At 41.3% G+C, this 27,901-nt stretch overlaps 1 protein-coding gene across 1 annotated transcript in view; it reads left to right on the forward strand.

The window, feature by feature from the left end:
* The window catches only part of C7 (complement C7), an 80,023-nt gene that overhangs the window by 37,516 nt on the left and 14,606 nt on the right, over positions 1 to 27,901 (forward strand). Inside the window, exons 8-15 of the mRNA XM_075543012.1 lie at positions 1,680 to 1,923; positions 5,598 to 5,711; positions 8,629 to 8,795; positions 13,801 to 14,029; positions 16,160 to 16,331; positions 18,845 to 18,932; positions 21,519 to 21,651; positions 27,098 to 27,289. Of these exons, the coding sequence (XP_075399127.1) occupies positions 1,680 to 1,923; positions 5,598 to 5,711; positions 8,629 to 8,795; positions 13,801 to 14,029; positions 16,160 to 16,331; positions 18,845 to 18,932; positions 21,519 to 21,651; positions 27,098 to 27,289 (1,339 nt within the window). The remainder of the gene's footprint in view (positions 1 to 1,679; positions 1,924 to 5,597; positions 5,712 to 8,628; positions 8,796 to 13,800; positions 14,030 to 16,159; positions 16,332 to 18,844; positions 18,933 to 21,518; positions 21,652 to 27,097; positions 27,290 to 27,901) is intronic.

Consider the following 27,901-nt stretch of genomic DNA (forward strand, 5'->3'; position numbering starts at 1 on the left):
GTTGCTAAATTCTCTTTGATTATATATTTCCTATACTGCTCATTAAAATATTTGCTTTTATTTGTAAATCTGAGCAAAAACACATAATTTAAACTATCCCTCAGAGTAAACAAAAACTGTCCCGAGTTTCTCAGTCCAGATTCTTGACACTTATTTTAAGTGTTTACAACATACCCATTTAAAAATACAATTAGTGCTTATTTATACTTTCTAAACGCTAAAGCTTGAGTGTTTCAAGAAGATGCATGAAGCTGAAATATTTTTAAAAGTCTCTTAATCATATTTGAGATATCAAATTCTTTATTGGGGAAGGTAAATGATTTATTTTAAAACATCACTGTCTTGAGATATTAATACTTTAACTTTATGAAATATGAATGATTGAGAGAGATTGGACTAATTGATACACACAAAATTGTTGATTTTTCAGGTTGATTATTCATAATCTATGTATTTTAAGGAAACCTGATAATAAATCAAACAAAGAAAGATATAAAAGGATATTGGTTTCTTTTGTTTCATACTTAAGAAACTGATTGTGGGACCATAAATTGTAAAAAAAAAGTACAGACTCCATATCATATCATCCACATAAGTGAAGTAAATAATTTTTATCATAATTTGGTAAAAAGGTAGATATGTTTAGCTGAGTTTTCTAGAGAAACAAACCAGTGGGCAACATGCATGTATAAGAAACAACTTGATATCAAGAAAGAAATGTTATAAGAAAGTGACCCAGCCCACCTTCACTCAAGTCCCTGGTTCAGAGGCTAACTGGAGCCTATTCCAGATTACACAGCTGCAGGTCACTGAATCGGGAAATTGAAGCGGGAAGCTAGGAGAGCACAGACTGATGGGTGCAGTTACATGGATCCAAGTTCCTTAAGAACACTGCTGGACACATGGGCTGCCCCTGAAGCCAAATGTGGAATCCAAGCAAGCAGGAAGGTGACGAGGTGCCAGAGAGAGCCCAGCATTGCTCAGTGGTTCCTTATACAAAGGCCACACCCCCAAGGAGGCATTGTGGGGCTGCAATCTGATTGACAAGCGAGACTTCATCCCTGCCAGGTGCACGTTGACATAAAAGCTATCACAGTGGATCTTTCTTGATACAATTAAAGGGTGTTTCTCTAAAAACTCACAGCTATAGAGTTGATTATGCCACACAGTGACCCTAAATGGTGGAACTGCCTCTCTGAGTTTCCAAAACTGTGACTCTTTATGGGAGTGCAAAGCTTTCTCTTCCTCCCAAGGGATGTTGAAGACGTGTTAAAAGCTGTGATAGCCTCACTCACAAGCACTCCAATATAAGACACTTAGATGATCATACTAACTATAAATTACCCTCAAGACGGGCATGTTATTTTTATACTTCTTTGTGAGAGTACTTTGCAGTTTATAAAGTTTATTTTCTATTTCTGGTAGAGGAAGTCAGGGACTCAGAGGTCAGGCATCAAAGATGCGGCATTCCCCAGTTGCTATTTGGGACTTCAAACGCTCTTGAGATTACTTCCAGCAGGTGGTCTCGGAAGAGATCTCCTTATGTATTACAATAAAAATCCATAATCTAGTTAATTGGAATTGGCACTTAATTGATGGAGACTTCTTAAAGGGAACGATTCCAACTTTATTTTTATTCCAACCAAACATTCCTTGTCCTATTTTTCTTCTTCCCTTAGAGTTACCAATTGATGGTTGTTCAGAATACTGTGGAAGTGGCTCAGTTCATCAATAACAATCCAGAATTTTTAAATCTTGCTGAGCCATTCTGGAAGGAGCTCTCCTACCTCCCCTCTCTCTACGACTACAGTGCTTACCGAAAACTAATTGACCAATATGGGACTCACTATTTGCAATCTGGATCCTTAGGAGGAGAATACAAGGTTCTCTTTTATGTGGACTCGGAAAAAATGAAGCAGTACGGTAGAGTATTTGAAAAGTGTTATGGAAAATCATTACAGGGATTTTAATGGGGGAAAGTAACATTTTGCTAATTCCAACTCTGGCACACTGACATGTGACAAGTAAAGATTTAAACTGCAAAGGAGCCCGACATTTCAAGAACCCCACGAATCCCTATGCAAAATGTGGCAGGCTTTAAGGAAAACCTCCTGAAACTCTTTTGCCTGTTGTCCTGCAAGGTGATTTAAACTAGTCAAAAGGTGCTAATTAGATTCTTGGATTATTTTTAGCCTTTCCTATTTTGATGATTGATCAATATTCCTCAAGGAAATTCAAATCTATTAATATTACAGAAATAAAAAACTCAAGGTATTTTATGTGCTTCTGTTCTTACCACTCCTTTATAAAAATCTAGACTGAATATCACAAGTTTGCTTTCTACCTAATACTTGTAATAATTGAATACTTTCCTTATGGCAAGTGAGTTATATATGACACAAAAATATTCTTTTCAAAGCTATGTGTTTAATTTTTTAAACAAAACAACATTATCATCTTCAAAGTACTCTTCATTGCACATAATACATTTGTCAAATATGTGATTCTATTCGTGGAAACATTTTTTCAAGCTCATCTGTTTGGATGGCTGATAGCATCTCCCTCATATTTTCCTCTATTTCTTCTACATCGTCAAATCACTGTCTTCTAATACCCCGGTCATTTGTGGAAACAGAAAAAGTTGCACAGAGAGAGGTCAGGTGAGTAAGGTGTGTGGGGTAAGAGAGGTGTGCTGTTTTTGCCCAAAACTGGCACACTGAGATGACTACATGAGCAGGTGCATTGTCGTGGTGGCAAAACCAGTCCCCTGTCTGCCACAAATCAGGCCCTCCCTTTTTTGGGCCATGCACTCTTATACAATCTTTTCAGAACCTCTAAATAGAACGCTTGATTAACTGACTGACCTGGTGTAATGAACTCCAAAGCACTATCCCCCTCACATCACAAAACCTAGTGAACATCATCTTGATCTTTGCTTTCACTTGACGAACTTCTTTTGGACAAGAAGAAGCTGGCATCTTCTTGATGTTTGCTTTTAGGGTAGTAAGAATAGCCCCATGTCTTGTCTCCAGTAATGACCTTGAAAAAAGAACTTGGGTCGCTTTAAAGCCATTCTTTCAAATCATGGCATGTTTTTGGTGACATTCATTTTGCTGGTCAGTCAGAATCAGGGGCACAAAGTTTGAAGTGACCCTTCCCATTTTCAAATCTTCCCTTAAAATGTGCAGAACTGAGCTCCAAGATAGTCCAGATAGTTTCCATCTCTTCAATGGTCCATCGTTGTCAGTCGTTGAGGACAAGTGCATGCATTTTGTCAACATTTTTGTCTGTTTGAGATGTTGACAGATGTCTAGTGTCATCAATCAATATTTCACCTTTTTGAAACAAGAAGACCATTCGCACATCTGAGTTTTCCCCATTGTGCTGCCCTTGTAAGCTGTGTTCAACATCACAACAGTTTCTGCAACATTTTTCCAGAGCAGGAAACAAAAAATTTCACAGCCACACACTGTTCTCTTAAATTTGCCATCACAAAAAATGAGGTTCAACTGAAACTGCTTTTATGAAAAAAATTACTGCGACCAGAGAGAACCTCCCCAAGTGACGCCACTGGGTGCACCAGCTCAGCATGAGTTAGTTACTTGATGCTTGCCTAGCAGGAAAAATGCATACTACAAAAGCTCTACCCAGCGGAGGTTTTTCTGTTTTTTTTTTTTGGTGGGGAGGATACCCCCTTGTATGTTAGTGATTTTCCTCACTACCATCCAGTGAAGTGAACACCAAAATTCCTGTCCACAGATTGGGGAAATGGAGACTCAGTGTTACTAAATGGAGACTCAGTGTTACTAAGGCACTTAGTGCAAAGTCATGGATTTTAAGGAAAATGCTTAAGCCTTAGCCTATTTAGCTGCAAGGTCAGCTTGACTTATGAGTGTGCACTGCTGCTGCTAGCCTGACCTGATTCTTATTGGAACCAGGCTACACAACTGCCTTTATGTTATGCTGGCTTCACAATAGGAAAAGGAACTTCTCCAACTGCTTTGATGTAAGGTGAGAGAGAGGGGTCTCTTAGCACCTACTATTTCCAAGTGTTTTCCCCCAGCTTACCAACGTCTCAAGTTACCATTCTTCCCCTTCATCTCTGTCTTTAGCTTACGCCCACACTTCCTTCAGCTCTCCAAATCATATTCATTTTGATGGTCTTCCGTGAATAAAGGCTTCCTTAATCTTCCAAGAGTCAGAATTCTTGTATGAAATCTAGAGAGGCTCTTGGAGCCTTTTCTTATGGATGGACTATAAGAATTTTCTGTATTTTTTGTATATCTCTACCAAATAAGATTTAACTAGAATTTGAAGTTTTCTAATCTACAAGGAGTAGAATGGATAAGAAATGAATGCATAAACAATGGTTTCTGTATTAAACATGGGGCCAATGTTTCCTTAAAAATTAATCCAGCAACGGACTTGGTCTAACTTCAGTTTCACTATCAACTTTTAGTGTTGTTGTTGTTTATCATTTAATAGAAGTGAAAAGGATTTTAAAACAAACAAACAAAAAAACAGCTGTCCAAGTTGGTCAAAGTATTTATTTAGTAAAAAGTTTACTCTTAAGATGGTTTTATTCTGTTTCAATTTAAATGTAATCAAAACCTGGAAGATATAATATGTGCCTCCCCAATTGTTATTTGTTTTAAGGAATATTAGGGTTCCTCTACTTATAGTTAGTAAAGTGTTATGAGAAATAGACTTCTGTAATTTATTACTTTCTATTTTCTTTTATCGGTAAATTTAATACAATAATAAAGGAGATGCTTGGAACCACATATGTTAAATATGTAGATAAGAGGCAGTAGAATTAAGGTATTAGGAATTAATTACCATAGAACTAGGACCAAACTCTTGAGGTTTCCACAAGGTGGCCTGCAGGCTGTCGCATGCCTAGGTGTATCTCATCCACTCCCATTAAGTACAGTCTAACTCACAGTGACTATATAAGCTTTCTGGGACTACAAATCTTTACAGGCACAGACAACCTCAACTTTCCCCACCTAGCACCTGCCGGGTTTGAATAACTGACCTCGTGGAGAGCAGTCCAGTGCTTCCCACCAGTGTTCAGAATGGCATCTGCTAGACAGGTGTTCGGATTCTTTGTCCCAGCCCCCATCCCCAGTCCCCTGCTTCTTCGATTATTTCCTGTAGAAATTGTCCTCATCTTTTTTCCTTCCTGAAATGTAACAAAAACAAACATTACTCCTCCTGACCTTCTAGCACACTTCTTTCTCTCCTAGAGCTACTGGTGGTTAGTAGGTTAACCTATAACTCACTATGCAGCCAGTGCCCTATGGTAACTGTATTGGTAACACAATATTTCAACAGCAGGCACATGTGCTTTAAATATGTAAACTGTGACATTAGCATGTTCATCACATTCAGCCATCAATATTAATAATTCCAGATTTTTTCTGGCACACTTCACAAATAGAAGTTCAGTGTACCTTCAGCATCGTGTCTTTCCCCTCCCTCCTACCAATCGCTGGTAATCTGATTACTCTGCCACTGTCACATTTGGTCACTTCTAATGGAGGTCTTCAGTGAATGTGGAAATTAAGAATATGTTTCTTAATCTTTTTTCCCAGGTTTTGATACCTTGGATATGAAAGAATGCTCTTCTTCAAATTCCAATTATGTAATTTTTAAAACATCAGAAAGCAAATGCAAGGACCTGCTAACTGCATTGAAAGCAGCTTCAGGTAAACAAAGGGGCTACTTCTATTACAAACATGTACTTTCTCCCCGTCTCCATAGCAGGTCTGTGTGAGTATTCCATGACGCTAGCTCTTTTTACCTGTGATCTCTCAGGCATAACCACAGCAGCTTGGCATCATGCAGTATGAGGAGGCCACTGAGTACAATTTGCTTATTGTAAATAGATCTTCAGTAGATACTGACCTCCTCTCCCCAAATGGTTAGCAAACAAGGATAGTAAAATGACAACAAGAGGATAAGGTTCAGTTCTACCCTATGCAAATCCATTTCGGAGTCTTCTCTTTGGCTGACCTTCTTCCAAACACGGCATTCTTTGCTAAGGACTGACCTTTCCTTGAAACATGTGAGAATAAGTTTGTCACCACCCGCCCCCCCCGCCCCCAACTTGCTTTTAGGGAGAATTCTGGTGGCATTTCGCCCAGGGAAGATACGTTTGTAAAAAAAAACCAACAAAATAAAATAAAACAACAACAACAATCAAACCAAGCAAAAGCCAACCGACTGTCTTCGAGTTGATTCCAACTCATACGGACCCTATAGAGCAGGTAGAATTGTGCCTTTGAGTTTCTGAGATTTTAAACCTTTATGGGAGAGGAAAGTGTCATCTTTCTCCCTCGTGTCTGTTACTAGGACTCCCTAACAAGCAATTTCAAGTCTACACAAAAATACCTATAAAATTATGAGACACAAATTGAAAAAAAGTTTCAATTTGTATTCAGTTGTTTTAGAAAATTTGTCATGTGTTGATGTATACCTGCACTTAACAACTTTGTGGCCTATTGCTTTTATTCCAGATTCAACTAATTATTTTCCATATATATATTATCAATTTATTGGGGGCTTATACAACTCTTATCACAATCCATTCATCCATCCATCCATCCATCCATCCATTGTGATAAGCACATTTGTACATTTGTTGCCATATCATTCTCAAAATATTTTCTTTCTGCTTGAGCCCTTGATATCAGCTCCTCATTTCTCCCTCCCTCCCCACCCACTCTCCCTCATGAACCCTTGATAATTTATAAATTATTATTATTTTGTCTAGTCTTACACTGTCTGACGTCTCCCTTCACCCACTTTTCTGTTGTCCATCCCCCCAAGGAAAGGGTTATATGTAGATCCTTGTGATCGGTTCCCCCTTTCTCCCCGACCTTCCCCTTCCCCTCCTTGTATGGCTACTCCCATTATTGGTCCTGAGAGGTTTATCTGTCCTGGATTCCCTGTGTTTCCAGTTCTTATCTGTACTAGTGTACATGTTCTGGTCTAGCCAGATTTTCTTTCTTTTTTTTTCTTAAACATTTTATTAGGGGCTCATACAACTCTTATCACAATCCATACATATACATACATCAATTGTATAAAGCACATCTGTACATTCTTTACCCTAATCATTTTCTTTTTTTCCCTTTTATTTTTTTTACATTTTATTAGGGGCTCATACAACTCTTATCACAATCCATATATATACATACATCAATTGTATAAAGCATATCCGCACATTCCCTGCCCCAATCATTTTCAAAGCATTTGCTCTCCACTTAAGCCCGTTGCATCAGGTCCTCTTTTTTTTCCCCTCCTTCCCCGCTCACCCCTCCCTCATGTGCCCTTGGTAATTTATACATAGTTATTTTGTCATATCTTTCCCTATCCGGAGTCTCCCTTCCCCGCCTTCTCTGCCGTCCATCTCCCAGGGAGGAGGTCACATGTGGATCCTTGTAATCAGTCCCCCATTTCCAACCCACTCGCCCTCCACTCTCCCAGCATCGCCCCTCACACCCTTGGTCTTGAAGGTATCATCCACCCTGGATTCCCTGTGCCTCCAGCCCCCATATGCACCAGTGTACAACCTCTGCCCTATCCAGTCCTGCAAGGTAGAATTCGGATCATGGTAGTTGGCGGGAGGAAGCATCCAGGATCTGGGGGAAAGCTGTGTTCTTCATGGGTACTACCTCACACCCTGACTGACCCATCTCCTCTCCTAAACCCCTCTATAAGGGGATCTTCAGTGGCCGACACTTGGGCCTTGGGTCTCCACTCTGCTCTTCCCCCTTCATTCAATATGGTATATATACACACACACACACACACATACATACACACACATATATACACATATATATATATATTTTGCATGATACCTTATACCTGGTCCCTTTGGCACCTCGTGAACGCACTGTCTAGCCAGATTTTTAAGGTAGAATTGGGATCATGATAATGGGGAAGGAAGCCTTAAGTAACTAGAGGAAAGCTGTATGTTTCATCGTTGGTATACTCCAGCCTGATTGGCCTGTCTCCTCCCCGTGACCCTTCTGTCAGGGGATGTCCAGTTGCCTACAGATGGACTTTGGGTCTTCACTCCGCACTCCCCCCCCACTCACAATGATATGATTTTTTGTTCTTTAATGCCTGATACCTGATCCCATAGACACTTCATGACCATACAGGCTGTTCCCCAAATATTTTATCATGAAAAGTTCCAAACACATGGAAGCATTGAAAGAGCATACTAATAAATATCTATTACTCATATCTGCTACACAATTATTTGGACATTTTATAATATATATCTGTGGAACCCTGGTGGTATAGTGGTTAAGTGTTGGGCTGCAGTCCACATGGTCAGCAGTTCAAAGTCACCAGCAGCTCAGGGGGAGAACGACTGAACTTTTTACTCCCATAAACAGGTAAAGTCTCTTAAACCCATGGGGGGAGTGTGCTTTGTACATACCACATTCCAATTACAATGGATGTTCACATTGCTAATCACTCTCCAGTATCATTTTAGATTAGACATTAGATTGTTTAAAAAATACTCAATAGACTTTCCACTTGTAGGGTCCATTTTTATTTCATTTGTGTATTCTGACTTACTTCATTTATTTGTTCCTTGACTAGGAACCCAGAACCACGTATTACGAGGAGTCCCACTTGTCAGAGGGGGAAATTTAGGCTTCATAGCTGGCCTCAGTTTCCTAGAGCTGGATAATCCTGCTGGCAACAAAAGGCGCTACTCTTCCTGGGCAGAATCTGTGTCGAGTCTTCCTCAAGTCATAAAACAAAGGGTATGTGACGCTTGTGGAAAACACTGGAATGCAGTCATGCTTATTTGCTTTGAGAAAATGAGGTTAAATCAAGGTAGCTAAACAGAGACTTCTTTGGTTAGCACATTTTGCATACCAATTATGTGTTTTTTAGATGAGATTCTTGCATACATGATAATACAAAATAGTAGGCGAATGATCTGGCATGTTCGAGTTTTAATTGCAAAGGGTAAATAAATGTTTTTCAAAAACACCACTCATCTGTCAGCTCTTTGTACTGTGGTGACTGAGGTAGTGTGGTGGTGCTGGTGCTCTGACACTGGTATTTCACATATTAGCAGAGACGTATGGTGGCCACTATTCAGTGGAGCGTTCAGACCCAGTCAGACCAGAAAGAAGGATGTCATGATCTATCTCCAAGAAAATTGGTCCGGGGAAACCTTATGCATAGTAATGGAGACAAGGTCTTCAGGTTGGATTGCATCCAAAATACAACCGGGAAAGAGCTGCCTCCTTTCAGTAGAGTCAAACTCGATGTAGATGACCTTCATTTGCTGATATGGCCTGAATGAAAACGAGAAGAGACTGTTGTGAACTTCTGTTATAATTGGAACATGGCATGTGCAAAGGAAACTGGAAGCTAGAAAAATCAAATAGAACTCTTGAAGATCAATATCTTAGGCAGTAGTGAACTGAAATGGACTGGCATTTTCCATTTTATGTTGGACAATTATGTAATTGCTAAGCCAGGAATGACGTCACATTCATCGTCAAAAAGAACATTTTAAGGTCGATCCTGAAGTACAATGTTGGGAAGGAAAGAGAATATTTATAGGCCTACAGAAAAACTATTTATATGACTATTATTCAAATGTATGCACAATCACTAATTCTAAAGTGGAGGAAATTATAATATTTTGCCAAATTCTGCAATCTCAATTTGATCAAACATGCCATCAAGATGAAATGACAATTACTACTGGTTGAAATTAGAATACTGAAGCAAAGGACAGATTGGTAGCTGGAAAGTAGAACCTTGGTAATAGAAATGACACTAGAGATAGCATGCTAGAATTTTGCAAGATCAACTCTGTATTCATTACAAATACTTTTTTTGGGGATAACATACTTGGTGGCTAGACATGTGTACTTTGTCAGATGGAGTAAACAGGAATAAAATTTGCTAAGTCAATGGAAAGTGATACTAAAGAAGTTCATTATCATCAGTCAGAATGACGCCAGGGGCCAGACTGTGGAAGAAACCATCCTTGGCTTGCACAAAAACTCAAGCTGAAGAAAAAAAAAAATCTAAAAAAAAAAGTTGAGCGCCAAAGGCAATCTTAAGTGTATTACACCTTATTTATTTATTTCAGGAAATTCAGACACTTTAATCAGTGAGCTACAAAGTCAGAATTTCCACCCTTATCTGGGGAGGAGTGGGAACAGGGGAGATAGAGGCAAGGATCACTGGTGGGAAGGTTAACGGCAGCAGAGCCTGGACCATTTGCCATGGAGGCGCCCGTATCTACCCCATTAAGGGCCATATCTTCTCAATCATCACAGCGAGGTAAATTACACATTATTTAAAATAGCGTATCAAGAATACATTTAATACACTGAACACTAAGGGCCAAAACCCAAAGAAGTTGGGAAATGACATCATAGATATCATTTAGAAAGCAAAAGACACTAAAAAGACAGGGGAGAAAGGCAAAGGAAGAAAGAACCAAAGAGGACATTAGAAGAGACTCTGAAACTCGCCCTTGAATGTTGAGTAGCCAAGGCAAATGGAAGCAACGAAGTAAACCAGCTGAACAGACAAGCTCCAGAGGCCTTTGGAGAAGATGAAGTAAAGCACGGGGATGTGCAAAGACCTGGCGTTGGGAAACCTAAAGGAAAGAATATGCTTAGTTTTTCCCAAACTGCAAGACCTGAAGGAAAAAAAATCAAGCCTTGGGTTGAAATGTTGAAGGATTCTGAGCCTTGACAACCTGGCGAGTTACTTGCTGCCTACTAACCTTTGGGTTTGAACTCACTGGTCGAGCCACTGGTAAAATATGAGGCTGTCTCCTCCTGTCAATATGTGCAACCTCAGAAACACAACAGGGCAGTTCCACTCTGTCCTAAAGGGTCATTATTAGTTGGAATTGACTCAATGGTAGTGGGTTTTATTTTAGGATGAGCAAAATAATGAACAACACAGGAAATATCCAAAGAAGATGGAAGGAGTACCCAGAGCCACTCTAACCACAAGGATTGGTTAATCTTCAGTCATTTCAGGAGGTAGCATATGATCAAGAAGTGGTGTTTCAGAAACAAGTCCAAGCTGCACTGAAGACCTTGAGGTTAAAAACCAGCCTCCAGAAGCTGATGGAAACACTAACGGGTATGTTTCAACAAGCGATGCTGGAGGCACTTACTTATCTATGCCAAGAAATTTGGAAGCTAGCTACTTGGCCCACGGACTGGAAGAGATCCATATTTGTGCTTGTTCCAAAGAAAGATGACCCAACAGAATGAAGAAATGATATGATAATATCTTTTATATGCCACACAAGCAACATTTTGGACAAGATAATTAAAAAATGGTCGCAGCAGATAGAGAACTCTCAGAAATTCAAGCTGCATTCAGAAAAACGTGATTATCAGATGGATCTTGGCTGGCAGCATAGGATGCCAGAAGGATGCTTCCTTATGTTTCACTAACTACGCAAAGGCTTTTGATCGTGTGGATCCTGACAAAATATGGAAAACACATGAATGGGAATTCCAGACAATTATGCTCCTGCAGAACTTTTATATATACACCAGAGACGGTCATTCAAACAAGTGCATACTGCATGGTTTATAATCAGAGGAGGTGACTGTCAGGGTTGTATCCTTTTGCCATACTCACTCAATTTTTATGCTAAGTAAACAATCAATCCTAGGGGAAGCTAGCTTACATGAAGTTTTACATGGCTTCAGGATAAGAGCAAGACTCATGAACAACCTTCAATATGCAGATGATACAACATTATTTACTGAAAGTGAAGGGGACTTGAAGCATTTACTGATGAAGATCATAGATTGTAGTCTTCAGTATGGATTATACTTCAGCATAACACAAAAGTCATCCCAACTGGACCAATGAGCAGCATCTTTATAAAAGAAAAGATTGAAGTTGTCAGCACCTTTTTGCTGGGATGCACAACCAACGCTCATGGAGGCAGCTCTCAGGAAAGCAAATGTCATGTTGCACTGGGCCAATCTGCTGAACAAGACATCTTCCATGTGATAAAGAAGCAGAGGTCGCCTTGAAGAGTAACATGCACCTGTGTCCTGCTGTTTTCAAATGACAGGTATATATGCCAAAGAGGGGAAATGAACAGGAACATGAAAGACTTGATGCGGCTGAGTTATGGTGTTGGTGAAGATTATTGAGACCAAACAAATCTGTGTTGTTACAGTTAACATGCTCCTTAGAGATGAGGTAGCTCCACCTCACCTTATGTACTTTGGAAAGGTCATCAGGAGGGACCAACCCCTTTAGACGTGTTTTCTCTTTTTTATGGTCCAGGGATGATTTGTTCTCAAAAGAATCTTTCACTCACTGAAAAGTTAAACACTATTTGTTGGTTTTAAAATGCATACATAGACTGGCTGCTCTGAAAAGCCGCTTTGCATTGTTCCCGGGTTCCGCTAGCGCAGTCCGCTGTACCAGGTCATCAGCGCGCCCCAGCACATCAGACGCGGCCAGGGACCCCAGCCGCCCAGATCGCCACCAAGGACTGAAAGGAGAAGAAGGAGGTGGTGGAGGAGGCGGAGAATGGGAGGGAGGCCCCCCGCCAATGGGTACGCTAATGAGGAACACGAGGGACAGGAGACTGACAACGAGGTAGATGAAGAAGAGGAAGCAGGTGGGGAATAGGAGGACGAAGAGGAGGAAGGGGATGGTGAAGAAGATGAGGAGGAGGAGGCTGAGGCAGCTACAGGCAAACGGGCAGCTGAAGAGGATGAGGATGCCGATGTGTCCACCAAGAAGCAGAAGACTGACGAGGATGATTAGACAGCAAACGGAAAAGTCCAACTTAGAACAACAAAACCAAACCACAAAGGCCACCGTGACCTATTCACCCGCCACTTCCGGCCTCAGAATCTAACCGTGGTCACCTTCGTCTCCGAATCTAAACGTGGTCACCTTCCAGTAAGAGTCCCGCCCGCTCACCTCGGGCTGCGCCCCTGCAGACACGAGCTCACCACCACCCCACCAGAACCACACCGTGAATTTGCAACAGGGGAAGCAAAAAGAACCCCAACATCCTGGGCCCTGCTTTTTTTTTCTTAAAAGTACTTTAAAAAGGGAAATTTGTTTGTATTTGTTATTTACATTTTCTATTTTTGAACATATTGTTAGGGGTCAGACATTTTTAATGATTTCGGACAACCAAGCCAGCCTTTGGAGCGTTCTCTGTCCAAGTCTGACTCGACTAGTGATGTGACCATGTTCATTATAATCTCAAAGGAGAAAAAAAACCTTGTAAAAAAAGCAAAAACAGCAACAAAAAATTACAATCTTATTCCGAGCATTCCAGCAACTGTTTTTGTGTATGTACTTAGCTGTATTATAAGTAGTTGGTTTGCATGAGATGGTTAAAAAGGCCAAAGATAAAGCTTTCTTCTGTTTTCCTTTTTTTGTCTATGAAGTTGCTGGGTTTTTTGTTTTGGTTTTTTTTGGCCTGTTTGACGTATGTGTGAAGCAATGTTGTCCACCAATGAACCAGAATTTTGTTTTGCTGAGTTCTAAAAACAAACAAATAGATGTATGTATATCCAAAACATTTCTCCTTTATTGGATCCACATTTCCCCTAGGTTTTTTTTTTTATTTTGTTGGAAAGAGAGTGAATTACTCTCTTTTAAAATGTCTACCACAAAAAGGAATTAACATGCAGATGGATTTTCATTGTTGGAATGGGGATTAAGCCCGAGTGGCAAAAGGAAACATATTCAAACCCTGATGGCCATCTCTGATGTTTTTCTTTCCAGTTGACACCTATCTACGAGCTGGTAAAGGAAGTGCCTTGTGCCTCTGTGAAGAGACTCTACATGAAACGGGCCCTGGAGGAGTACTTAGATGAATTTGACCCCTGCCATTGTAGGCCTTGTCAAAATGAGGGCCTGGCCATTGTCGAGGGGACCCAGTGCCAGTGCCATTGCAAGCCATACACCTTTGGTGCAGCATGTGAACTTGGAGTCCTTGTAGGGAACCAGCCAGGTCAGTGTTCTCAATTGTCTCTAATCATGCTGCACGCACTGAAATGGGAATTGACTGTTCTCTGCGGCCCCTGAAATCTTGCACTGACGTGTATGGAGAAGCGAACATCTCGCTGGATATTTGAATTTAGTATTCCTCTCCCTTTATCATTTCTGTCTGACGGCTACTCTGGTAAGCCTCTAATGCTCGCTCCTGTTTTCCTGTTGAATAAAACCATTTTGCCCCTACTTTCTATTTTTCAGTGAAACAGAACTAGCTCTAAAATATTTTCTTCCCACCCCCCAAATCATCTTATTAAAGTTTTCTTCCCCCCCCCCCAAATCATCATATGTATGTAGAGCTGTGTTTGCGGGGCTCACCTGTCTGATGATAAACTCATGGAAGCGTCTTTGTTTCTATTTTGCATTATGTAAAATTGATCCAATCATTCATAGATATTTGTTGAACAATTTCTCTTTGCTCAACCATGTGTTTTGGGCTTCAACCACTTAGTACAGGGTCACATAATGTTGACTTTCTGGGTAGGCAAAATATGACTGCTATTTACCTATCTATATGTTTTTATGTCTATTTATACATTTCTCTGCCCTAGAAAATCATACCTTCAGGCCTGTTCGATGCCTCTCCTTACTCCCAGACCATAATATTGTGCTGGATTGATAAAAGTCACTCAATAACATTTTGACTAATAAATACATAGCTGAATTATAGTTGCTTATAGATAAGCTTTAATAGCTGACCTGGCTGTGAGTCATCCTTTTGTGATATGGATTTCCAGTTATTTGTTAAAATGAAAGTACCCCTAAACAGTAAATTTTGGGATAGAAAGCACAACCTAGCAATGCATTATTATCACCCTGTTACTATCTTGGGTAGTGGAACCAGTTGATCATTCAACTACTAACGGAAAGGTTGGAGGCTTGAGTCCACTCAGAGGAGCCTGAGAAGAAAGACCGCCTAGTCTGTCTCCACAATGTCATGGCCATGGACCTGTTTTGCACACACATAGCCACCACGACCAATTCATTGACCCCTGGAACCAGACAGACAAAATGCCACATTCAGGGATCTATTTTATCAAATGAATTTCTGATGACATAAGGAAAGTCACAGGAAAATATGCATGTTATTTAGTTCTGTTATGGGATCCTGGGGAGGGGATGCGGAGTAAATGGGAAAAGGAACGAAGGTTTCACAGGGTCAGGGGGCAGTGACACAGTCATCTACCATGGGGACATAACAGTTTGGGAGGATAATTTCTGAGAGCACTTTCTAACGAAGACTCTTCGAAGGGGGTTCCGATTCTCCATCCCCCCACCCCCCCGGGAGCCAGGAGCCCTGCTGGTCCGGTGGGCAAGTGCATAGCTTGAGGCTGAGCAGCCCGTCTACAGCAGTTCTGCTCTGTCTTATAGCATCACCGAAGGTTGCAAATGGCTCAGTATGAAAAAGGCTCCGGTTTCCCCTTAGGGGATGCAACAGGGGAAAGACTAGAAATCTGGGTCTTGAATAGGTCCCAGGGATACAAGGTAGTCAGCGTGAGTCGAGGAAGTGCTTGTAGGTTGGAGAAATAAGTTGAAAGAATGTAAAAGGGTTGGTTTTTAAGTGGCTGTTTTCTACTTCTATATTCCATTTGGTACTGTGCCAGCCCTGGGGTGTGCAGCCTCGGAGTGCCCAACTGGGTATGTTCCTGCTGTGCTCAGTCACTGCTTTAATGATGAAAGCTGACCTTACGGACACACTTCAGTGTGAGGAGAAGCCCTTGGAGTATTGGGTCACAGACGGGGATGTCAGCCATTGTAACCTTGGGCATGGCAACTAGCCACCGATTTTTCACTGCTTATGTGGGGGTGATGACGGACCACGGGCTCACCTGAATTCATTGTTCTGAGGAGTCAATAAATAATATGCTTCCCAAAGTGATTTGAAAGAGTTATATCATTGCTAGAGGGATGCTAAGTCAGCCTTCCTATGGATACTAAGTCAGAGACAGGTTGGCCATTCTATGTGGTCCCTTGAGCGGATGAAGCTTTGAAGTCTTTCATGTCCTTCCCAGTAGCCCTGGCAGGAAACAGACAGTAAAAGGTGGAATCCCCTCTCCAGAGTTTCCTGAGGAACCTCTCTTTCTTACAGGAGGGGTTGATGGAGGTTGGAGTTGCTGGTCCCCTTGGAGCCCCTGTGTTCAAGGGAAGAAAACCAGGAGCCGGAAATGCAATAACCCACCTCCCAGCCGGGGAGGGAAATCCTGTATTGGAGAGACATCAGAAAGCAGGCAGTGCGAAGACGAGGAGTTAGAGCATCTCCGGTAAGTGGGCACAGAGCCCGGGGCAGTTACCTGGCCCGTGCCCTCGCTGTGAATGTGAACAACATGGTTGCAAGTTAAATGACCAATTTTAGCAATGACTGGAGGTTGAAGGGAAACTCCTGCAGCCACTTCGCACTCCTGCGTGTGATTTCACTGAGCCAGTGAATGTGAGCGAGGCAGATCTGGCAGGCAGTCCTCCGGTCAAATCAGCCACCCAATTGCTTTATGACCTTGGGCAAGTTATTTGCCACACTTGTAACTTGAGGATAATAACAGTAGATCAAATCATAATAGGACGTTATCAGGATTTAATGTGATGAAGTCCTTAGTACAGTGGCTGCCTGGTACAGAGGGATTATTCAATAAATAATAGCATTGCTTTTCATGTATAAAACTGACTATTACTATTGGTATTATTGGGAGGAAGACCAGGCTTTCTCTTCCCATACAGAATTGGAGTCTCTGAAACCCTCAGGGTAGTCGTACCCTCCATAGAAATGTCCTACCCAGTCCTACAGGGTTGCTGTGAATGTGAATCGACTCAATGGAAGTGAGCTTTGGATTTTGGATTATTATTAGTGTGATTTGGGCTTCAGGGTGATGAGGGACTTATGGGAGGTCTCTGAGTAAGTGAATCTGTCTCTCCTGCTAGACATAAAGCTGAAGGGAAGGGGCACCTATGAAAGATGTTGAAAACATTTTCACTTTTTGGTACTTTGGAGAGTGGAAATGTTTCTTGTACAAACAGCAAAATCAATAGGCTATGTTAACACTTTCCCTGAGACATGAACACTAGCTTAGAGGTAATTCTGGTGGCATATTGACCTCAGATGTCCTTGACAATCATTGTATAATGGGAGACGCCATCACTATCACTCTCATGACTCTAGCTCTCCGTAGAGTTTCTTATGATGCCAGGAGGGCTTTGACTCTCCTCTGAGGTCTAAGATTCCTGCCCCAGTCCCCAGCAATCACATACTGGTCATATATATGTATATATATATACTCTATGGCTCCTTGTTCTTCCTCATTGCCTTGAGAAGATATAAAGAAGGAGACAAAGCCACTTAACATGAATCACTCCCTAGTGTCATTAGTTTATAAGCCTGCATCAGTTGTTTCCATTTTATGTTATCTCCATGTATTCTTAAAGTTATTGTGAGTATGAATTGAGACCGTATAGAATTGGCAGCGAGTTCTGATGGGGCAGAGGTTAAACACGTAGCTGCTAAAGGAAAGGTCGGCAGTTTCAATCCACAAGTGGTTTTTCTTCTGTGGGGAAAAAAGTCTGTCAATCTGCCTCCTTCAAGATAGCCAAAAAGACCCAATGGGACAGTTCTACTTTGTTCTACAAAGGAATACCCCACCCAAATGGATTTTTTTTCAAAGTTATATATTTAACATTTTTTTTTAACAAAACAACCTTATCACCTTCAAAGTATTCTCCATTACACTTAGTACATTCAAATCTGCGATTACATTCTTGGAAACCTTTTTCAAACTCGTGTTTGGATGGCTGACAGCACCTCCCTCATTTTTTAAATTCACCTCTTCTACATCTTCAAATTGCTGTCCTTTCATAGTTTTTGTCACTTAAAGAAAGAAAGAAATCACATGGAGTGAGGTCACGTGAGTAAGATGTGTGGGGCAGGAGAGGAATGTTGTTTTTTGCCAAACACGGGTGCACTGAGGAGGCTGTGTGAGCAGGTGCATTGTTATGGTGGCTAACCCAGTTCTCTGCCTGCCACAAATCGACCTTTTTTGTCATACGCTGTTACACAATCTTTTCAGAACCTCTAAATAAAAACCTTAACAGTCTGATCTGGTGGAATGAACTCCAAATACACTATCCCCCTCACACCAGCAGAGCATTTCCCCCATTTTTTGGGGAGGAGGCCCTCAAATAGTGTCACTGTAAGTCAAAATTGACTCAGTATGCAACAAGAGGACCTCCCATGGTGCCTAGATACATTAAATATTAAGTGAAGATGCAAAAAACAGAAACAAAAATTCACTGCCATTGAACCAATGCCAACTCATAGCGACCCTACAGGACAAAGTGGATTTGCCCCTTTGGGTTTTGGACACTTTAAATCTTCATGAGAGTAGAAGCATCTTTCTCCTTGGATTAGCTGCTGGGTTTGAACCACTGACCTTGTTATTTGATACTCTCTCACAGGATCACTAATTCTAATGGCTTATTTTTAAGCTAGAATTCATTTAGTATTAAGAGAATTTCAGATCCAAACATCACGAGAACAAGTAGGCATGGTATCCATGACGTTTGTTTATTTTTCATGCTTTTGGTCTGTTTTTCATATTATGGATAAAGTGACTGTTTTATACCTTTTTAGGGTTTGAGAGTATAAGGAGATATTTCATTCCGAAAATGACAACAATTTCACATCAGTGGAGTATCTTCAGATAGGAACAAAAAATTCACTGTAGTGAAAAATAATTAAACTGTGACAGCAGTCACATTAATTACACGTTGTTTTCCCCTTTTCTTTCAGATTACTTGAACCACATTGTTTTTCTTTGTCTTTGGTTCCGACGGAATTCTGCCCATCACCCCCTGACTTGAAAGACGGATTTATCCAAGTTGGTTATGAAAGTTAATCATTGTTTTCTTTCACATATAGCCTTTGCTCCAAGTTCCATCTCTCCAGTATAATCCATAATGCCATAATCCTCCTTCTGTGGTGAAAAAAAAATGCTGAAACTACTTTATGTGAACATTTTACTTTTAGTGGTGAGGTTTTTAGTTTGTGAATTTTCTCCTTTGGCCCAAGGTGATTAGGATTCTTCAGAAAACAGTAGATCTTTGGTGGTAAGAGAAATCAATATTGCTGCCCAGTTAATTAGAAATGTAATCATGCCAGAGGGTTACTAAACATTTTCACTCTGGACATTAAAGTAGAAATCAAAAGCAAGTTCTTCAATGTAGACAACTTTCCTTATTCCTGCCCTTACGAGGCCTCCCTTCCCTGCCCCACCATCAATGTGGAGACTGGGAATTAAGTATTAATTTTACTTCTGGAGGAAGAGATTTAGAGATAGTGCAGGTCATTGCACTTTGAGCAGTTTTCCTGTTTTCGGAAGGATCACTAGTCGTTTGCCAGTTGTCACTCAGGGAGTTTGCTGGCTTTGGGGGTCACATTAATTAGCGCTGGCCTCACGCCTTGGCTTTGGTGCCAAATCCCAGTGAAGTCTCGTCTTTGCTCTCGCAGTGAGTTTCTCACTGCTGTCTGCCTTTCTTTCTTTTTAAAACAAAACATGCGTGCCATTTTATTTCAACTTTTATCCAAAAAATGTCAAAAGGGGTGAAAATACGCAACCTGAGCTACAACTACTGACCTCAACTCCTCAGGGGAAGGTTGGGGGTGGGGGGAGAAGGGTCAGGTAGACGTTGAGCCATCCTTCCTGGGAGAAAAGGGAAGCCGTGCCCTGGTTGGCTGGGGGACAGGGCCCCATGGAGAACCGATTCCCTTTTCTCCTAGTACCAGCTCAAGTCCCTCTAGGCCCCCCAGAGCCCTCCTCCTCAATGGAGAAGATGCATTTCGGCTTCTTGAGCCCTCTCCAGAAATGCACGGTGCATGGTGCAAGTCACAGGCAGGCCGACCAAGGTGCGCTCGGTCCTGCCCCTCTGTTGGCAGGCAGGACTCGGCACAGCTCAGCTTCCCCTTCCTCACTGTCTTCTTCCTCACTCTCCTCTTCCTCCTCCTCCGAAATGTCATTGTTGCTTTCTTCATGAAGGATTTTTTTTTCCCTCCAAAATTCTAGGTCCTTGAGGATCACTCTCTAAGAACGCCTTATAATTTCCGCAAATGCAGATCCTACCGGGGAGGGATAATGGGGAATAATTGTGTTCCTGAGTAAGGTTTCTGATGCTCCCAAGGGAAGCTTATGATCAGGGAATAAGGCACGAGACCAAGCAAATGCACAGGCTTTATCCAACCATGAAGCCGTGGCTCACAGCTGCAGTGCTCACAGTGTCTTGTCAGGAGCTGTGGGCTGTAAGGTCTCTCTCCTGGAAAACTTAACAATAGAGATGGTTGCCAGCTCTTCATCTTTAATTTTTTATTTAGAAGCTCGAGGAGTCTGTATGTTATTAAATTAACGTGAGTGGTTCTAAGACAGAGCTGAGTTTGAACTTTGTTGCGTTAGCCTTCTTTGTAAGGGAGTCCTTTCTAGAGGCTACGACCAAAGCCGGCCAAGTGTCCTTCTTTACCTCATGTTTCTCAAACCTCAACAAGTGCCTTCTGTTTTACCCCTCCCACAAATGGAGTGGCCAGGCTGAGCTCTGGCAGCGAGAGGAGGGAGCCACTCGATAACTTTGTACTAATTCATAGTGCAGAGTGGGTGAAGGGCCAGGACCAAGTCCTCTCTCGGCCTGAGTTTCTTCACTACCACTTCGGATTGGAGAGAACCGGATAGGTAAAGAAAGGAATCAAGAAAGACACCAGGAGCCTAAGTACCCCCTCTTACTTCAGGTCTTTCCATGCTTCAGGGAGAAAGCTTGACCTCCTGGCACGATAGGTCAATGAAATGTTGAAGCTACCCACCCCAGCACGAGTTCACGTACAGCAGAAAGATGGAGGGTTACGTATCAGTGAGAAACTTAAAATCTTTCATGAACATGTTGATAGGATTTGCATATTCCTGACTGTTCATGGACTAGGTGGTACAATTAATGCACTTGGTTGCTAGTTGAAGGGCTGGCAGTTCAAGTTCAGTCACAGATCCTGATTGTATAATTCTGAAAAATTAACCATTGCAAAGCCTTTGGGGTTACTGTGAGTTGGAATTAATAGTGACTTTGTTGTTGTTTATTTCCAGTGAACCTCTTATAATTGTTAATATGTTCCCTAAAGATAATAATGCTATTTTTTCCTAAAAATATAAGGGAAAGAAGATGTTTGGGTAATTCCCATTAAAATAACTTTAGTAACAGATGTAATTTTGAAAGCAATCAATACATTATAGTATAGTGCCATTAATATTCTTACTTCATTTATGGTGGTATTGACTAAGACTATACAGGGGAAAATGTTTCACAGACAATTCTCTAAATAAATTTTTTTGAATGTAGGCTGTTGGATGATTAAAAAAGGTATATTTCCTAAAGAAATAACTTCTTTATGCAAAATCAACAAATCTACCCTCTCTATACTTTATTTTGCTTAGGATGAAGGTGCCCTGTTTCCTGTTGGGAAAAACATAGTATACACTTGTAAAGAGGGATACTCTCTTATTGGAAACGCTGTTGCCAGATGTGGAGAAGACTTAAAGTGGCTTGTTGGAGACATGCACTGTCAGAGTGAGTGGCCTTGGTTCTAACATGCAGCTTAAGATGAGAGAATACGTGGAAGAGAACGAATCAAGATACATGACTGCCTGCTCACCGTATAACCAGATCATGACTGTTCTTCCTGAAAGACAAACACGATCCTGTCCAAGTTTCAGGAGTACCTGCAATTAAGCCCTCACTATTCTCTGTTTAGGAGTCTTGGTGGCCCAATGGTTAAGCAGTCGTTAGCTAACTGAACGGTTGGTGATTCGAACCCTGCAAATCTGTTCCTGCGAATATTACAGCTTAGAAAGTCCAATGGGGACAGTTCTACTGTGCTCTGTAGCTTCACTACGAGTCAGCATTGACTGAATGACACACAAGGGCAAGAATAAGTGATTTTAACCTGCATTTTTGAAGAATATTCTTCCTAGGTAAGGTGTTGTATGAGGTGGTGCCCCCCCCCCCAAAAAAACCCCTGCTTTAAAAAGCTCTGCTGATGTGAGAGGGATAGAGCATTTGGAGCTCCTAATACCGGGTCATACTGTCAATCAAACTTTCTATTTAGAGGTCCTAAAAAGATTGCATAACAGTGTGTGATGAAAAGGGACTGATTTGTGGCAGATAGGGGACTGGTTTTGCCACCACAACAATGCACCTGCTCACGCAGCCATCTCAGTGCACCAGTTTATGACAAAAAAAAAAAAAAAGAAAGCAGCATGCCTCTCTGCCCCATGCTCCTTACTCATCTGACCTCGCCCCCGTGTGACTTCTTTGTGTTTCTCTGAATGAAGAGGGACATGAAAGGGCAGCAGTTTGATGACCTAGAAGAACTGAAGTAAAAACCGAAGGAGGAGATGTCAGCCATCCAAACAAATGAGTTTGAAAAATGTTTTCAAGAATGGAATCACAGAATTGGCTAATGTTTGAAGTGTAATGGAGAGTATTTTGAAGGGGATAAGGTTGTTTTGTAAAAAATTAAATATATAGCTTTGAAAAAAAAGTTCTGTTGAGGGGGTCCCCCTCGTAGGTTAGCAGTTATATTAAGTCCTTTGAAGATGTTACTACACTGCCTTTAATGTCATTGTTTTCTAGGGGAGAAGCCAACTGTCAGTCTACTTGTTTCTGTTTTGGAGGTCATGTATTATTTCCTCTTGTTTTTAAGATTTTATTTATTTATTAAGTCTATTTTTTCAGAGGATCTACTCCAACATACCAGTTGTGATATTTCTTTTTCTCTTTTGCACGTATCCTGCCTGGTGTTCACGGGAACTCTGGTGGCACAGTAGTGAAACTGCTCAGCTGCTCTCCCGCCAGTGATCCTGCAGGGGGCTCTGCGGCAGTCTGCGTTCATAAAGGCTGAGTCCTCGGGGGGCAGTTCTTGCTCTGTAGGGTTGCTGAGTTAAAATGGGCTCGATGGCCATGGGTTATGTTTCTTGCTGAAGCTTAAGATGCTTCTTAAAGGTGTGAGTCAATACTTTCGCTGTGTGCCAATTTTAGAGTATTCTTGAACATTCTCTCATTAATTATGGTGTCAGAGTTTAATGATGAACACCCAGGTTGCAGAGGGCTGTGGATAGCAGTGGAGTTCCCAAACCCATTTGCAGCATTCCTGCGTGGATGCATCCTCGGATGAACCCTTCCGACCATAGTTGAGGGAGGCGACTAGCCTGGCTATCATCAGAGAGGATTGTGTACTCAACTCCGGCATGTGTAATTAGGTTAAAATGTAAGACCTGATCACCCAATCTCTCATTGGATCCATTTTAAGTTGTGTTACTTCTTAATTATTCTGGCTCCCTGCCCCAATTGAGGTGTTTTCCCCTGCTTTATTTTGTTATTGTTGTTGGTCTTTTGGGGATTATGTTTTCCAGTACATGAAATCCAGGACAGGTAAACTATAGCACAGTAACTGGATTGATGGCTTATTGGTGACTCAGGGGCGGGGAGGATGTAATGAAATGGGAAGCTAATAATGAACAGAAGAAGGAAGAAAACTAAATATAACTAAATCTGGTGATGACTTTACAACTCTTTTAATATGGCCCGTCTATGGAAGGGTGTGCTATGGGAATTGTATGTCAATAAAATTATTAAAAAAGAATGCAGTGTCAAGATTGGAGGAAGGCTTATAAACACCTGTGATGTGCAGATGACACAACCGTGCTTGCTGACAGTGAGGAGGACTTGCTGATGAAGATCAAGAATTGCTTCCTTTGGTCTGGATTGCAACTCAGTGTAAAGAAGGCCAGAATCCTCACAAGTGGACTAATTGATAACATCATGAAATGTAGAGAGAAGGTTGAAGTTGTTAAGGATATTGTTTTGCTTGAATCCACAATCAATGCTCATGGAAGCAGCAGTCAAGAGATCAAAAGATGATTTGCGTTAGGTAAATCTGTTCCATAAGACCGCTTTAGAATATTGGAAAGCAAGTAGGTTACTCTGAGTACCAAGGTGTACCTGATCCTAGCCATGGTATATTCAGTTGTCTCATACACATGTGGAAGTTGGACATGGAATGAGGAAGACTGAAGAGGAATTGCTGCTGGCGAAGAATATTCAAAGTACTGTGGACTGCTCAAAGGACTAACTGAGCTGTCTTGGAAGAAGCACGGCCAGGGTGCTCCTTACAGGCAGGGCTGTTGAAACTTCCTCTTACATACACTGGACCTGTTGTCAGGAGAGACCAGCTCCTGGAGAAGGATGTCATGCTTTGTAAACTAGAGGGGGAGCAAAAAAGAAGTCCCCTCATTGAGATAGATGACTCAGTGACTGCAATGGTAGGCTCAAGCAGAGGAGCCACTGTGAGGATGGCACAAGGCTGGACAGCACTTCATTCTGTTGTGCATAGGGTTGCTATGGGTCAGAACTGACTCAACAGTCCCTAACAACAACAGCAACTAAGAGTAGAGGATTCCTATCTGGTATCCCCTCTTTTTTATTTTTTCAGACTTGTCTCAAAAGTTTAGACACCTGAAGTCATGAGAAGCAGCCCCAGTGAATAAAAGTTTGGAAGCAATTGAACCGTTGGCAGTCTGAACCACTCCTGGGGAGAACGATATGGCAGCCCGCTTCTGCAGGGATCGATAGCTGTGCAAACTAATGGGGCAATTCTGCTCGGACCTAGAGAGGTCTCAGGAGTTGGAATAGCTTCTCAGGCAGTGGGTTTGGTTAACCCTGTGGGAATGCCAAATACACTACTCAGCTTCCAACCTCCGAGCCGGGATTGTCTGTTCAATCCCATAGCCCTTCAGATCGCTTTCTTCACAATCTCAACTGCACAAGGAGAGCAGGGTCTGCAAATGCTGTGATCAGCACAGCGGCTTCTCTCCTTTTTGAAAGCTTGACCTTCCCGCTTTGCTGGAAGTGCCGTGGGCCCGCCACTGGAAGGGCTTGAAGGAGGAACCGAGTACCACCCTGCTTCTCTCAAAAATCCTTTTGTACTTTCATCGCTGTATAGCTTTTCTACTTATTTTTGGTGGAAGTATAAATGTGAGATTTTCAAATGTGTCACAGCCGGAAGCAAACAAATCCAGTGAGAGAGGATTTGCGCTTTGAGGGCAGAATATGTGACTTGTGATATCAACAACGTCCAGCATTTTGCAAAAATATAGGCAATCCATAAATGATTAACAGAACTAGCAGTTTCATTGCTATAGAATCAGATAAAACACAATTTAGTGACTTTGAGGCATTAAAAGAGTTGGGCCATCATCACCACCAATAACTTTTAGAACAATGTCTCCTTTCTTGTACTTGCTGCTATTAGCTCCCCATTTCCTCCAACCCCCCGCCACAGCCCTAAGAAACTATGAAGCCAGTTACTGACTGTGGATTTACCTATCTTGAATTTTATATAAAGAAAAATGTACAATCCCCAAGCCAACAACAGGAACAAAATTAACTACAGAAAAACCTCTGTTGAAAAGAAAACAGAAAATAATAAAAACTAGGACAAATTAAACATGGGTCAAAAGGGAGAACAAATGATAAGGTGTTAATTTTAACCTAACAACATCTGCATTCATTCATTTTTCAATGCACTCTACTGATAGCAAGACTATTCACATCCCTGATTCATGGTCAGAAGAGATTCACCAGAGGCTTAATCTACCTGGGGACTGCATTATTACACAATCACTCCAAATCAACGGACATTCCTAAAATAGTACTTAGTAAAACTTAAAAAAATGTTTTTTATGAATGAGTGAATGAATGCATTCCCTGATGAAAACAGTCAGGAATCAGAGCAGAAATTTTATCATGCAATCTAGAATTTTTGGAGTCATGGAATCTAGATGAATTCTTCAAACTATTTCCCTGATATGATCTTTAGCCAAAATTTAGCCAAAATGATCTCTTGAAATCTTTTAAAACAAAGCACCCCCCAAAATTAGACAGGAGACTTGAGTTTATGTGAGCAGGGGAGGAACAATTCAGAGGAGGAGGAGGAGAGTGGTTGCATGACTTGAAGAAGGTCATCGATGTCACAGCATTGCACACGTAGAAATGTTGAGTTGGGCATGACATGCTGTGCATACCCTCAACAACAGCCAGACAAAAGGGTAGAAAAAGAAAACGTGTAACTACTTTAAAAGTAATAATAAGGAAAGAGGTAGAGTAGAATTTTCTAGAATATTTTCAAAGTCTACTAGGGACATTATCAAGATTTTTGTTTAAAAATGAATCGTGACTTACATGTTTCTCATTTATCTCTTTTCTTTTTAGGAGAAGATGAGTTAACAATTATAATTGAGTCAGAAAAAAACCGAGCTAGAGAGCAAGGGGAATTTTAACACTTTTATAGTTTCAAGTTTAACTAACATCAGCCCTTTGAAAGTTTCCAATAATGAAACATTGAATTGGAGATATGTTAATGATACCCAAAGGCATCAGAACATGAGTATTCTGGTGGGCCGCCATTGACCACAGAGAGAAGTGGCCAAAATGAAGAGTCAGACTTTAACAGTGGGCCAGATTTTCTCACTCAAACTGCCAGCCATCGAGCCCATTCTGACTCATTGCTGAACCCTGCCGAACAGGGTACAACTGCCCACGCAGAGTTCCTGTAACTCTTTGCAGGAGTAGAAAGCATTGTCTTTCACCCACAGAGCTGCTGACGGTTTCAAGCTGCTGACCTTGTGATTAGCAGCTAAAACATCACCACTACACTACCGGGGCTCCTCAGGTCAGAATTTAGGACTCTGGAGTTATAAAGGTTATTGATTTCAAATATCACATTGCTTTGAGGGCAGGGATAGAAAAGATGTGATAATGTTTTTAGAATGTGGTCATTCATTAGTCATGCCGGGCACTATGGGAAGTGTCATCCAAGGCCCCCTAAAACCTACCTCTCCCTGTTCTCTAATGTGGTGGAAGAGACGAAGTCTAACAGTACTTATCAATGCTGTCATTAAAAAAAAGATAGTTTATAAGAGCAATGCCCTTGTGTTCTGTTTTGTTTTATATTTAGAAATAGCCTGTGTCTTACCCGCACTGATGGATGGCATGCAGAGCGAGCCCCACAAGCTCTTCTACTCGGTGGGCGAGAAGGTGACTCTTTCTTGCTCAGGTGACATGTCCTTAGAAGGTCCTTCAGTCTTTCTCTGTGGCTCCAGCCTTAAGTGGAGTCCTGAGGTGAAGAATGTCCGGTGCGTGCGGAGAGGTAAGTGGCTCCCGGAGTCCTCTAGAGAACACCACCTTCGAGTGTGGGAGAGTCCTTGTCCTGGTTCCTGATGGTATTGCACTGTGGGATCCATTCCCCTCCCTGTCCCTTTACGGGACGAAGGCTAGTGTACTGGGTGGGTAATATGTTTTTTGTTTTTTCATGTGATACAAAACTGAAATTTCTACATATGAAATCCTCTATAAGAAACACGAATTTTATATTGCTGTATGGTACTAAGAAAAGAAAGATTTAAAAAAAACTGTTTTATTGGCATTTAATCCACATATTATAAAATTCAATAGTTCAATCACATACAGAAGAGTTGCACAATGCTTACCACAGTCTTTTTTAGAACATTTTCTTCCTTGTACACATTGTTATTCGTGTAGTTTTTTAAAAGATGTTTTTGGGTTTCTCCCCCAACCCCACAAGTCCATAATTGATACTATAATTTACATAAGATTTTGTATGCTCACTTCTGAGTTCTTAGAGGGTTTATTGGTATTTTTGAAAATGAAAAGTTTATTTGAAAATTCAATTTTGGCAATGTGAGACTGAAAAGAAAAAGTTATGGAAGAGAAAATCATGCCTTGTGAAGTTACTCTTCAT

Source organism: Tenrec ecaudatus, chromosome 2 (genome assembly GCF_050624435.1).
Source record: "Tenrec ecaudatus isolate mTenEca1 chromosome 2, mTenEca1.hap1, whole genome shotgun sequence".
Classification (NCBI taxonomy): Eukaryota; Metazoa; Chordata; class Mammalia; order Afrosoricida; family Tenrecidae; genus Tenrec; species Tenrec ecaudatus.